Consider the following 14,060-nt stretch of genomic DNA (forward strand, 5'->3'; position numbering starts at 1 on the left):
CTTGGTTCTAGTTAATTGCTAAAGCTGGCAGGCTAGGAAATATTTTCAGATGACTACTTAAAGTACAACCAGATTTCAGATTTGGTTGCCTAACAAGGAAATGTGATTTCTTGAATCTTTTTTTCTTGTGGGGGGAGGATTAGCAAAAATGAGTTGCTATTTAAAATATTTGCTTCACTGTGTTGTGCTGCCCTTTGCGCCCTCAAGGACAAGCTGCCGAATTGATCTGTGGTTTTTAAAATGCCGGATGAGTTGAGCGATTGGTCAGCGAATACATGTGTAATTAGCCATGTACACTGGTCTCATAATAATGCTGTAGGGGGTGTATCAGACTGAGCGGAGCCAGAGGAGGAATTTCATGACATCGTGGACAAGCTATCCACTCCTGCTGTTGGGTGGTGTTGAGAACAAAAGTGAGGCAGGAGCCCTGTTTCTGTTCTCAGCCTGGGGTGAGCCTTAAACAGTCTGCACAGCTAGGATTTTCACATGCAGGAAAGTACCCTCCGTGCTGGGCTGTATGTGATTAAACTTCCTCTCTCCAAATAGATTTTTGGTTGCCCATGTCTAGTGGATAATAGAATTTTCCAAGCTCAGAATTAAGAGCTAGGGGAAGGCCCTATATCCAGTCCCCTCCCCTCCAGTGCAGGATATTCACAAGTTTTTATGTGACTCTGTAATGATGGAACAATCCGAAAAGGCTTATTTCCTTATGTATTTCTACAGCCCATTCCCATTGTACAGTGCCCAGTACAGTGGAGTCCTGATCTATGCATCTGACAAAGTGGGTTTTTTACCCATGAAAGCTTATGTCCAAATACATCTGTTCATCTTTAAGGTGCCACCAGACTCCTCGTTGTTTTTGCCCTCAAAAGCCATGTTGTCTCTTTCTTGTATTTGTGATGAGTCTCTCACTGTAGTACTTGGTTGTATAGAGATGCTATACACGAATCAGTTTCAAGGAAACGTAAAGGAAGAGCTTACTACTGGGAACTCTTTTTGCTTGCAGCTAGCAGATGTCGTATTTCCAATACCCAACAATGAGCTGGCCTTGGAATTAAATTGTAAGAATTTGAATAATAAAATCGTGACCCTCCACTCACCCACACGACTTATTTTTAACAAGGAACAGGACAGTGGGACAAGGGATTTAATGAACAAAAGAGGTGTCTCGTTAAAATAAGTGACTCACTAAAGCTATAACAGAAGACAGCTTGGCCAATGCACATGCTTATTGTCTTCCATAGTGTTGCCAGTGACCTTCAATAAGCAGTACGCTTTATGGGCCAGATCTTCAGTTTGGGTAAATGGATGTAGCTCTGTGGATTTCAGTGAAGCTGTGCCTGTTTACACCAGCTGAGGATCTGGCCTTTTATCTCCATTGTCTGCCTAGTATCCTTATTAAATTCCATGACCCATAAGGCTATAGCTTCTTCTTTTTTATGACCCCTAGGAGGCACAGATGCAACAAAGGAGGTTAAGGCTACAGCTAACTGCTCTCAGACGAACTCCCTTGATGTTTGAATGAACTATTGCTTTCTTTTGCGACAACCAGCTTTGTAGCTGTGCTGCCTTCCTTTCTCATTGAACCTTGAGGAAGTGCACCTTTCTCTGGTGGGTGGCCTTGGGCTCTGTGTGGCGGGGGGGGGGGGGGGGGGGGGCGGGGTGTGATGGGGCACTTCTGGAGGTTTCTTGTTGCTTGACTGTGTTCAATCCCCTCACAGGGATTTTTCACTGGTGGCCATGGAGCTTTCTGCCAGCGAACTCAGCATTTATGACAAGCTATCAGAGACCATTGACCTGGTGAGGCAGACTGGACACCAGTGTGGAATGTCAGAAAAAGCCATTGAGAAGTTTGTCAAGCAGCTCTTGGAAAAGAATGAGCCCCAAAGGGGACCCCCCAGGTACCCTCTCTTGATGGCTCTCTACAAGGTAAGCCATCTTTCTGACCTGCAGGGATGGGAGATGTTGATGCTTATTTATACATGCCTTTTGAGGGTTTGACGTTCTTGCTCTACATAATGGCAACTGAAGCTTGTATTTCCCCATGATTAAATAATAAAGGCACAACAGAAAACTATCCCAATAGGAGGGAGGGAAGGAAGGAAGGAATTAATTGTCCTGTTCTATGTGACACTACTGATTATGGGTTCTACCCTTTAAAAAAGATGTGGGCAATTGGAGAGAATCTACAGGAGAGCAACCAACGTGCTAAAAAGTTTAGAAAACCTGACTTGTAAGGAAAGAGTTAAAAAAACCCAAAAAACCTGGGCACGTTTACTCTTGAGAAAAGAAGAGTGAAGGAGCGGACCTGATAACAGTCCTCAAATATGTTAAGGGCTGTTATTAAGAGGACAGTGATCAATTGTTCTCCATATCTGCAGAAGGTAGGACAAGGAGTAATGGGCTTCATCAGTAGGGATGAAAGGGAGATTTAGGTTAGATATTAGAAAATACTTTCTAACTATAAGAATAGTTAAGCATAAATAGTACTCCTGGGGGAATTCTGCACCCAAAAATTAAAAATTCTGCAAAATTCTGCATATTTTATTTGTTAAAACAACACAATATAATCACTCCGGTTTCAATTATTTTGGTAATTTATTTCAAAATACCTGTCAACAAGTATGTCAACAATACAGACAACAGCAAGAAAGATTCCCCCAGGAGTAGAGAGTTAAAGAAACCCTTACAACAACCCAGTTCCAGTTGGTGGGGGAGGAGGGGTCTGGAGAGGACTGTATGGGGCGCACAGACACCAGCATCCCCCTCCCCGAAGAGCCCAGCCGCGGGGCACCCTCTGCCTTGACACTATCACCCCCTTCCCCCACAGATTCCAGCCACAGGGCACCCCTCAGCCCAGAGACCAGCACCCTCCTCCCCCTAGAGCCTGGGCACCAGCACTCCCAGAGCCTTTATTACCCCCAACTTCTTAACTGTCCTGCCAGGGGACATGGTGTGGTACAGCCCAGCCCTTTCTCACCCTTTGCCAGAGCTGGGTCTTCGGGGCCCTCTCCCATCCCTGGGAGAATGAGGATCAAGCAGAGCAAGCAGCCACCAGCCCAGCCAGGCTGGGTGCTCCACTTACTGCGAGCTGGACTCTGCAGAATCCAGCAGCTCTGCAGGTCCAATTCTGCGGGGGAAACAGGGAATCCTGCAAAATTCTGCATTGTGCAGTGGCGCAGAATTCCCCCAGGAGTAGAATAGGCTTCCAAGGGAGGTTGTGGAATCCCCTTCTTTGGTGGTTTTAAAGAACAGATGTCGCAGTGCTTGAGGTTATTTGGTCCTGCCTCAGTGTAGGGGGCTGGACTAGATGACCTTGTGAGGTCTCTTCCAGCCCTACATTTCCGTGATTCTATGATTTTCTTGGAGTCTCTCAGACTTCGCTATAACTAGCCACGTTCATATCCCTGCACCCATTCTCCAGTGAGATTGCTTGAAGAAGATATGTTGACTGAGCTTTGGAACTGCCCCCAGTGTGTTGAAAAATGAGTATCTAGGCATCCCCCTCTTAAAGAATGTGGCTGCGCCTCTGAGCTAATGAAGACTCATCACATCAGCACTTTTAGTGGAAACTTTAGTTTCCTAGCGTGATTAATATAGAGAAAGGATGGGACTTGTGGTTAAAGCTCAGGGTAGGGACTCGAGATCTGTGTTGTACTCCTGGCTCTGCCACAGACTCCCCATTGACCTTGCACCTGTCCGCATCTGTTTTCTCATCTGTAAAATGGAGATGCACCCCTCAAGAGGTTTAATGGTGGGAAAGTGCTTTGAGATTCTTGGCGGGAAAGTGCTACATAATTTCAAAGTAGGGTATTTATTGGGTAGGGGTGGTGGGTAAGGAGACAATTTCCAGTAGGGAGTGGTCAGATATTTGCTACAATGATGAGAAATTTCCCATTAAAAATACTATTGGATATAATTTTATTGTCCTCTTCTACAACGGATTCTAAAGATTTTTTGTCATCAAAAGTCGTCCTGTTTTGTCTTTCCCAAGAATACACAAATGCTACGTAGTGAGACGGGGGTGTCTTCTGGTTTGTATTCCTAGTTCTGTCGACTCACTGTGATTTCTTTGGGGCTTATTTTGGCTGATTGTACCAATGAAGTAACTTCACCGGAGTGTTTTGAGGCTTGGTTAATGCTTGCAAAGTGCTTTGAAATCCTTGCATAAAAGATGCTGTGGAAGTGCAAAATATCTTATTAGAGACTAGGAGTCTAGAACTGTTCATGGAGATCCCTGGCTTTTCTGATGGAGAATGTTAGTACTTAACCCCCCATGTCTGCAGATGTTTGTTTAAATACCAATTATCTTCATTCTTGTACAGCTCCAGTGAACGGAACAGAATGAGAAGTCTATACCTGTATGTGACTAGCATTGCTGTTTAAACGAGGTGTCTCAGTGGAAATTAAAACACACGCAGCTCAGACACTAGAACCCTTCTTCATACCTGGATGGAGAAAGTTTCCATTCTGAAGACATCTCCTTCTTTCAGTGTAATTAATCACTTGCCTGTTTTCTCTCACAGGGCCTGCTTACCCTGGGCTTAATCTTGCTAACTGTGTACTTCGTGATGCAGCCATATAGCCCTTCGCCACCTGAAACCACGCTCTCCAGGGCCCATACCTGGGGCTTCCTCGTCGGTCACATCCGGCTGCTGTCTTTGCCTATTGCCAAGAAGTACATGCTGGAGAGTAAGGAAATAATTTCTTTGCTGTTGCTTAACAGATGTAGTGAGGCCGGAAAGACAGTTGACTCCGAGTTGAATAGTAACTACACACGCCTGCTGAATGTTTCACTTTCCACCAAACTAATAACACTTTACTGTGATTGCACCAGTCTTGTTTCTAGCACCGTATTTACATGCAATTTGTTTTATCAGTAGCCAGAGCATGAAGTTAGCCTGAATAAGATTCCCACAAGCAGTTTCCAGTGTGTAGATCTGGGCTGGGGTGTATCTTCTGTATTAACTTTTTATATCAAATCCTTTTCTTCTAGTACCAAAGGTCTTGGTGAAGAAGTTCACTTTCTGTCTACCAGCATATAAAAACAGTGTCCTTGCTTGAAGTGGCTCAGTAAGGTACTCAGATGTTGCAGTGATAGATGGATTTTCCTGTAAATGCTGCCTCTTCATTCTCAGTTAAGCAAGTGGGAGGTAGCTTTGTAAATCGAAGACCCTGTTTGTGAATAGAGGTTTGAAATGCCAGCCTGCAGGTCTGATTGGTTTAGGGACAGGCAAGCTTTGCCCATTAGTGTGTTGGGAGGAGACTCTGGGATTAATAACTGCAGCTTTTGTACATCTAGAACTATCGGGGAAGTCAATGGCAGTTCCATGCATGGGATAGCTAGAGCATTGAATCCCTGAGTAGGTTTGTCAGTGTCACAGTGATGAACACAGTGTAAATGCCTGGATAGACATAATAGGAACAGAAAAGTTTGCGCTAAGTTCTCGTTTCCATTCTAAGTCAATTTCCACCAACCCAGCGGGACTGTGGTTGGGCAGTACGTAGGGTCCTGGGGTAGTTTTGATAAATCCCTCCTCCAGACCCAGTAATAGCAATAAAGTTTTCAGTTATTCTAACTGAGAAGGTGGCGCGATAGTGATCGTCTTGCTGCCCATTGTAAAGCAAAGGCTCAAGTTCTTGCCCTGAGTTGGTTTATGTTTAGCGTCAGCGGTTCATTGTGTTAGAGTTCCATTATCTGGCTTTGAACTTCCTGTATCCGCTAAAAAGGACCCTCTGAAATGCCAGCTTCATTTTGCCTTTTTGCTGAGTGTCTCTCTCTGTTCCGTAGACATAAACACTAGACGGGCTGTTGATTGAATCCCAAGTGGGTGGGTCATGGTATCCCTCGTTCATTTCCTAGCTTGCAAATTGGGATTTCATGGGCAAAAAAAACAGAGGTGAAGGAGAGGCCTCTGATTCCACGCTGGCATTGGTAGCCTGCTTATCTAACTCTCCCTACGTGTACTTGCAAAAATGTCCTCCTTGCCAGTAAAATGTGTCTCAGCTTCTCTGTTGGAAAGAGAAACACAGCAGATAGTTCTAGGCTTTGAGTTTTTTTTAACTTGATCTAGTTAATAAAATGCCAAAATACTTTTTAAACACTTTCAGATGCTGCAGTTTGTATGTACGCGGTTGTCTTGAGCGGGGAAAGGACAGTAAGGTTTCCTGACACTGTGGGAAATATCTATGAAGGAGGCGAAGTCCCAATTCAACTTCTGTTGAAGTCAATGAGCATCTTCCTATTGAATTCAGTGGGAGCCAGATCAGCCTTTTTATGTTGGGGTGAATGGTATGAGATGGAAAGGCATCCTGTGGGAACAGGGAAAGTCAGGGACTCTGGGAAGTTGGGAGAAGTTGTTAAAAAATTTTAAATACCGTAACTTTGCATGGATTTTAAGGCTATTCTAGATGGAAAACCCACCAACCTAACTGGCACCATTGCGGGCTGCGTCAGTATAGAGGCAAGGGGCTGCCAGGCGCCTGGGAGTGCTGCGAGGATGTACGATAAGGATTGTGAGCCCCTCATACTATGGTAATAGGGGGGCCATACAAGCACCTAGTCAAAATAGATAGGTACTTTTCCCAGGGGCATGTGGAACTGATACATGGTAATGGACGGGATATAAATAGCTTGACAGACTGACCAGCTGGTTCTCATAAGGTTCCTTCCCCACTCCCACCACTCGCCCCTGCCCGCCACTGCATACTTCTGATATTTTTATTCCCATTTCAGTGGGAATTTAGATGCCAGATTGACAGCTATGGATGGCTGCACCTGTTCTGTTGAGAAGGGTTTAGCTTGGGCTGCGTCAGCTCAAGCCTCCTTCATGCAGCCTGCTTGCCTGCCACACACCTGCCCTGGAAGGAGCCGCTCTAGGGGCAAGTGGATAATCCACTGTCAGTGACCCACTAGTGGTGTTCTTTGTGATGTGGATTCCTGAGAAATGGCCCGAGACCCAGTTCGCCAAACTCATTTCACACAAGTCCTCAAACAACCTTCAGATTGTTGTTGTATTACTGCGGTCCCAGGAGTCCGAGTCATGGGCCAGGACCCCGTTGTGCTAGGTGCTGTCCAAACACAGAACACAAAGCTAGTCTCTGCCCCAGGAAGCCCACCCGGGGATGTTAATAACTTTCAGTCACAACTCAGGCTGGATTTGAGCCAGCGAACTTGAGGGAGAAGGTTCCATTGCCCGTTTGCGATCTCCTGTGCTGCCCAGCTCACCGCAACAACTTTTTCTTTGGACGCTTATTTTCTGCTTCACATTTTGGTCACATACTAAAATGAAAAGAATAGTAAATATGTTCCACCCTCTCCATTTCCCATAGGAGCCCTCAAGTTGTCCCTGAATCACTTGGACACAACAAAGGGTTGGTTTTTTTGTGTGTGTGTGTATTTAAATTTTCAGTGGGTTGGAACTTTATTCTCAAACCTTTCTGCCCCCTAAATTGTTAATGAAAACCTCAAGGATTATATCCTTTTCTGAATGGTGTTTATGCTAATATTACCTGCTATTACCTCCCCTCAACATGCTTTGCAACTGCATTTTATTTGGTGTGAAGGCAGCCACCCCGAGGTGAAACAAACAAGTCCTGCATCATTGCTCCTGTGGTAAAATAATCTTCCTTGGTGTTTCTGCCATGAAATTGAAAGAAATGCCCATGTTGGCAGGAGGAGCTACCCTTATCTAGGGCCTGATCCTGACTGAGCATCCTCTACCCTGATTGAAATCAATGGGATCTGCAGGTGCTCAGCACTTCTGAAAATCAGGCCCAAGACGTCTCATGCTGGGCACACAAAAACTGCAGCATATAAGGGTATGGCTACACTGGCGAGTTGCAGCGCTGGAAAGCCTCCACCAGCGCTGCAATTAGTAAGTGGCCACACCTGCAGGGCACTTCCAGCGCTGCAACTCCCTGACTGCAGCGCTGGCCATACACCTCACTCAGCATGGGGAATAAGGATTCCAGCGCTGGTGCTGCAGCGCTGGTCATCAATTGTGGCCCCACACCAGCGCTGTGATTGGCCTCCAGGGTATAAGGATGTATCCCAGAATGCTTTTATAAATTACTCTTTGTTTTGTTATGCAGCCTCTCTTTGTTTTGTTGTGAACTCCGAGCTCCGGTAGCTCCCTCGGAGCTGTTTATCTACAAACACAGCTCCTGTTTGCTGTGATCAATCTGTGAACAATCAAATGAGATAATGAGGCAGGCAGGGAGTGAGTGTAGGCTTGACAGAAACAGCGGGGGCAGAGGGGAGAAAGGGAGTCGTGTTGGCTGCAGGCTGTTTGCAGTTAAGAGTTAAGGGTAAGGGATCGGGAACATGTTCTGATTTTTCAAGTCAGGAAGCTAACACACAGTGTTGGCTCCAAAAATCCACTCTCTCTCTCTCCCCCCGCTCCCCGTCACACTACGCCCCACCCCACCCCCCTCTTTTGAAAAGCACCGTTGCTGCCACTTAAATGCTGGGATAGCTGCCCATAATGCATCACTCCCAACAGCGCTGCAAATGTGGCCACACACCAGCGCTGGTAGCTGTGAGTGTGGCCACACACCAGCGCTGGCCCTGCACAGCTGGACGACCAGCGCCGCAACTACCAGCGCTGCAGATTTGTAAGTGTAGCCATACCCTAAGATCAGACACTGCTTGTGAAAACGTTAGCCCATGTGACTGCCCAGACCACAGAGGGGAGTAGGTGTTGGAGGTGAGATTAGAATTTGGAAGTTCCTGGTTCCCAGGCCTATGCTCCGACTACCAGGCCACCTAGATCGGAGGAGCCTAAAAATGTGTTCAAATAGAGTATGCATGAAACTGATCAGAAATGAGCCTTGCCACAGTTGTCATGTTTAAGCAACAAAATGTAACTGAAGTGTGGTTCTAATGTTGCAGAGCTCCTCTCCCGTGCTGTTGAGTGCTAAGTGTGGGACAGATCACAGAGGGAGTGGTTAGCTGGCCCTGAACAGCTGGGAGAAATACAACAGCAATGTTTGTCTTTTGGCTGGCCACCTCCAGTTTTGCTTGAGGCTTATTTGGCTCCCAACCATGTTCCAGCTTCCCTGCGAGCTTAACCCTTTCCAGAGCAGCCTTTGCTGGGCCAGCCACCCACAGATGTCTGTGTCTATGGGATTTATATGGCCCTGATTACTGTAACATCAGAGCACCTCACAATCTTTAACATATTTGTCATAGAATCATAGAATCTCAGGGTTGGAAGGGACCTCAGGAGGTCATCTAGTCCAACCCCCTGTTCAAAGCAGGACCAAACCCAACTAAATCATCCCAGCCAGGGCTTTGTCAAGCCTGACCTTAAAAACCTCTAAGGAAGGAGATTCCACTACCTCCCTAGGTAACCCATTCCAGTTCTTCACCACCCTACTAGTGAAAAAGTTTTTCCTAATATCCAGCCTAAACCTCCCCCTCTGCAACTTGAGACCATTACTCCTTGTTCTGTCATCTTCTACCACTGAGAACAGTCTAGATCCATCCTCTTTGGAACCCCCTTTCAGGTAGTTGAAAGCAGCTATCAAATCCCCCCTCATTCTTCTCTTCTGCAGACTAAACAATCCCAGTTCCCTCAGCCTCTCCTCATAAGTCATGTGCTCCAGCCCCCTAATCATTTTTGTTGCCCTCCGCTGGACTCTCTCCAATTTATCCACATCCTTCTTGTAGTGTGGGGCCCAAAACTGGACCCAGTACTCCAAATGAGGCCTCACCAGTGCTGAGTAGAGGGGAATGATCACATCCCTTGATCTGCTGGAAATGCCCCTACTTATACAACCCAAAATGCCATTAGCCTTCTTGGCAACAAGGGGGCACACCTGTGAGATAGGGCAGTGCTATCATTATCCCATTTTACAGACGGAGGACTGAGGCGTTGAGGGTATATCAATACTACAAGGGCTACAGCATTGTAGCAGTGACTAGCATAGACACTTGATACAGTGCTGAAAGGGGATTTTTCGTAAATCCATCCCCTTCGAGAGGCAGTAACTAGGTTGACGGTGCCATGTGATAAAACGACCTAGCAGCATTTACACCGAGACTTAGGTCAGCTTAACTATGTCTCTCAGGCATGAATTTTTCTGGTGGAGCAGGAACCGAACCTGGGTCTCCCATGCCAGCGCCCTGACCACTGGACCAGCCTTCCTTTCTACCATCAACCACAAACCTTGGTGAGAGACAGATGATGATTTTTGTTCACTTCCCAGCAAAAAGCACTTCTGCCTAATGGGGCACTCGGCTTTTGCACCGACTTCACTATGCCCCAGGGCTCCCTCTGAATCCTGTTGCTGCTGCAAGCTCATGAGACATAATAGCAGACACATGTGTTGGCTCATGTTTTTAAAAATAAAAAAGGAAAAGAAAAAGTCAGGCTGGCTTTGCAGTAAAGGGTGGTGTAGAGACTTCATATTTTTCAGCTTTACTTTGGCCCTCATTCAAGCAGTGGGGTTGTTTATTTGAAATAGCTGACGGTAAACTAACTCCTCATTATTTCGGTATTGTGCAATGCAGAAAACTTGCTATATTTTTGCATTTGGAAGACTCCAGTATCTCTCCTGTTCCCTGGCTCCCTCTGTCCTTGTAAGTTTGTTAGCAGAGGTTTCTGGAGGAAGCACTGATGTGCTACACCTGTGAATGATACCTGCCTCTCAGGGCTATTGTGAAGCTTCATGTGTGTGTTGTGATCCTTGGATGGAAGCAGCTATAGAATTGCAAAGTGGTGATGCAATTTTCCTGTCCGAGTTGTGCTGGGAGTTGGCGTTGTGTATGCTGCCTTACAGGGCATCTGCTCATAGCTGGAGGTGCAGGGTGGAGTGGATTTCTTAAAGCATTTTTCAGCCAACCAGAACTTTTATCTTTCAACGAACAGATTAGTTGCTGCAGAATTGCCCTGCTTATTCTGATCACTTGTTTACATGAATTGTGAATCCGACCATTCACATGAACTTGGAGATTTTATTTCCCCATTTTCAGCTGGATCAGAAGGATTATTCAATCCCTGTAGCTATGAGTGAAAGATGTTCTTTGGCCAGCCACTTGCCCATTGGTGACATAGACCCACTTGACCCATGAGACATAGACCCATTTGACCCAGAACAAACCGTAGACTATTTTGTTAGCAGATTTCCCTTGGTAGATGCTTCCCACCAGCTTTGAAGGGAGTTAAGCTATATCCAAATTACCCAGAGGTAGGGATGAGGATTGTGAGCGCTAGGCAGCAGCCATCTCTTTGTTCTGTTTGTACAGTGCCTAGCAGATGGGGTCTGGGTCCATGCCTGGGTCCCTTAGGTGCTACCGCAATATAAAACAGAACCTGGCACACATGGGGAGGGGTTCCCTTAGGTGGACGCATTTTCCCCCCCCCCCCCGCCCCAATAAAAAATCCTGGCACATGCCCAGGGGAATGGGAACAGGGCTCAGACACCCCCTGGCAGGCTAGCTCCTCCCATACCCCTGCTCACATGAGGGGTGCAGTGAGAGGGGCTCAGACGCCCCTAGAGAAGTAGGGGACCCCCAGGTCCCGGCACACACAGAAGGGGAGAATGTGGGGCTGACAGGCAACTCTGCCCCCATTCTCCCTTAGTTCCTCTGACACTCACCCTCTTGTCCCCTTCCCAGTGTCCCTCCTTTGACCCCTCCAACCTCCCCAGAATCCTCCCTCCCCTGCCAGCAAGCTTTACGAGTCTCATTTCTTTACTTTGATTACATTCCCCCGAAATGAACCCCCTGTCCCCGACACAGCCAGGTTTTAGCAATGTGCTTTCCCACCCTTCCCAGATTTCTGGCTGAGATGAGACTTGACCTGATGCTGGCTGGGTAAGTTCTTCGGCATCAAAGGCTTACTACTTAGCCCCTCAAGCTATCCAGCTGCCGTGAAAGTTTTCCATCTACAAATCCTGTTAGCCTCGCTGTCTGCACATGCTCAGTGATCTGTTTGGTGCTTGACCCTTACTCCAGAGCCCAATGGGAGAGCCAAATTCTTGCTAATAACATTCTGAATTTTGTTCCCCCACCAAGGGCATGTGCTCTGGGGGTAGCCCTCAAGCGAGTGAGACCCTTGTGTTAGGATCAGATCCAAGGTTTGATCCCTAGGTCTAGGCAAAAACACATTGGCAGAATATACCTTTTCAGAAGCTGTTTATTTGGGGTGAGGGAGCTGTATCTTTGGAACCCTTTGGTCAAGTGACCTCAAATTTGGATCACTACCCATACCCCGCATCCCCACGAAGCATCTGGATTTTAGAGCACTAAGAAGAGTCTTTCATAGAATCATAGACTATCAGGGTTGGAAGGGACCTCAGGTCGTCATCTAGTCCAACCCCCTGCTCAAAGTAGGACCAAACCCCAGATGGATTTTTGCCCCAAATCCCTAAATGGCCCCCTCAAGGATTGAGCTCACAACCCTGGGTTTAGCAGGCCAATGCTCAAACCACTGAGCTATCCCTTCCTCCCTCCCCTTTGTTTAAACAAAAATGACCTCTCATTCTTAACTGTAGTGCAGCTAGTGCTGCATTGTAATAATAAACACTGCTGTGAAAATAGGCCTTTCTGAACTCATCTGATGTCTACCGCAGCAACGTGGTCTCATTCTGACTTTATATTATAAATGACTGAGTTAATTTTTAGCCTAGTTTAAAAATCATTTTATTTATGGAGGAAGGATGGTCCTTGTAGCAAAGATGTGATTTCCTGCCCTGGCTTGGCCACTGTCTTGCTGTGTGATTTTGAGCAAATCGCTTCATCTCCATGCTCTGAGTTTCCACAGCTGTAAAATAGGGATGATCATTGCTTCCTTCCTCAGACTAAATTGCATTAATTAATTAATATTTGTAAAGTGCTTTGAGATTCTTAGGGTAGCAGACTTTTCAGAGAGTCGTATTAGAGGATCTTATGTAGTGCTTGTCATCCCGATGGATCCCAAAGCACTTTGCAAGCTGAATCATTGGGTATAGGATGTAGAAACCGCAGTAGAGATAGCAGAAAAAAAATATACACAATACAAATGGGCGAGTGAGCCACACAAGGGGGCGTAGAGGTTAGAAGTTGGCAGTGGTACTAATGTGGCCGTTGGCTGGTCGTGTCTCAGAGGCAAGCACAGATGGGAGATGAGACGACGATGACTCTGGAATGGAGGCTAAAGGCAGTTAAGTGCTGTCAGGGCTGGCTAGAGGAACTGAGAGCCTTTGTTTAGCCGTGCTCAATCTTGGCCCAGAAATGGGGTGCCTAGCAACACCAAGATGAGGCCTGCATCCTTCCGCAGATTTAATGAAGCTGTTGTTTAACTCTGTAGTTTGTCCAGATAAAGGATTCTGGTCATAAGCATGAAGACAGGTTTCTGTGACTTTGGCCACATATTCTTTTGCTGTCATGGCAATAGTTCATTTAGAACAGAGACCTCACTTTTAGGTTAAGGGCTCCGTTCTGCAAATCCCTACTTCCAGAAGGGCTTGTTAAACTAGCAGAAAATGTCATCATAAGCTCCCGTGGCTGAAAGTTGAAGCAACTGGAAACATGGAGTGCATTTGTAACAGTTAGAGCAATTGACCATTGGAATAATTAGGGATGCAGTTGGAGTCTTCATCCCTTGCAGTCTTTAAATCAAGATCAGATGTCTTCCCAAAGGATCTGTTCTAGCTCAGTGGCAAGTTATTGGGCTCAGTGCAGGAATTAAAAATCCTCTGCAGGAGGACACACTAGATGACCATAATGGCTCTTTTGACCTTAAAATCTGGGGAAATAGCCCCTTTTTCTTGTGATATCTCCCATTGACGTCCATAAAAGTACTTGTGAAAAAGGCCTGCAAATGTGAGTAAGGAGTTCTTGGGTCTCAAGCAATCATCAGAAATTGGAGACCCTTTCAGAAATTTGTTGGACTGTTCAAAATGTTCCCCGTTGTGCATGGGTCTCATTAAAGCCATTTTGAAAGGCCTGTGGTTTAAGCAGCTGTGTAGCAGTACGCAGATGTTGTTATGGAAGGATCAGCAGATGTCCATCTCAATCGCATCTAGTGCACCTAAAATCTGAATAGATAAATCACCCACTGGCTCTCAAAGCA

The 14,060-nt window shown here is 46.2% G+C and overlaps 1 protein-coding gene across 3 annotated transcripts in view; it reads left to right on the forward strand.

Annotated features, from left to right (window-relative positions):
- Positions 1-14,060, forward strand: part of C4H6orf89 (chromosome 4 C6orf89 homolog) — a 46,358-nt gene that overhangs the window by 3,471 nt on the left and 28,827 nt on the right. For 2 of the 3 annotated variants that reach the window (XM_045014170.1, XM_045014168.1), the window contains exons 2-3: positions 1,722-1,929; positions 4,527-4,692. In XM_045014170.1, coding sequence (XP_044870105.1) covers positions 1,722-1,929; positions 4,527-4,692 — 374 coding nt within the window. Of the gene's footprint in view, positions 1-1,450; positions 1,612-1,721; positions 1,930-4,526; positions 4,693-14,060 lie in introns of all 3 variants that reach the window. The other variant, XM_045014169.1, reaches the window with a different exon arrangement.

Source organism: Mauremys mutica, chromosome 4 (genome assembly GCF_020497125.1).
Source record: "Mauremys mutica isolate MM-2020 ecotype Southern chromosome 4, ASM2049712v1, whole genome shotgun sequence".
Taxonomy (NCBI): Eukaryota; Metazoa; Chordata; order Testudines; family Geoemydidae; genus Mauremys; species Mauremys mutica.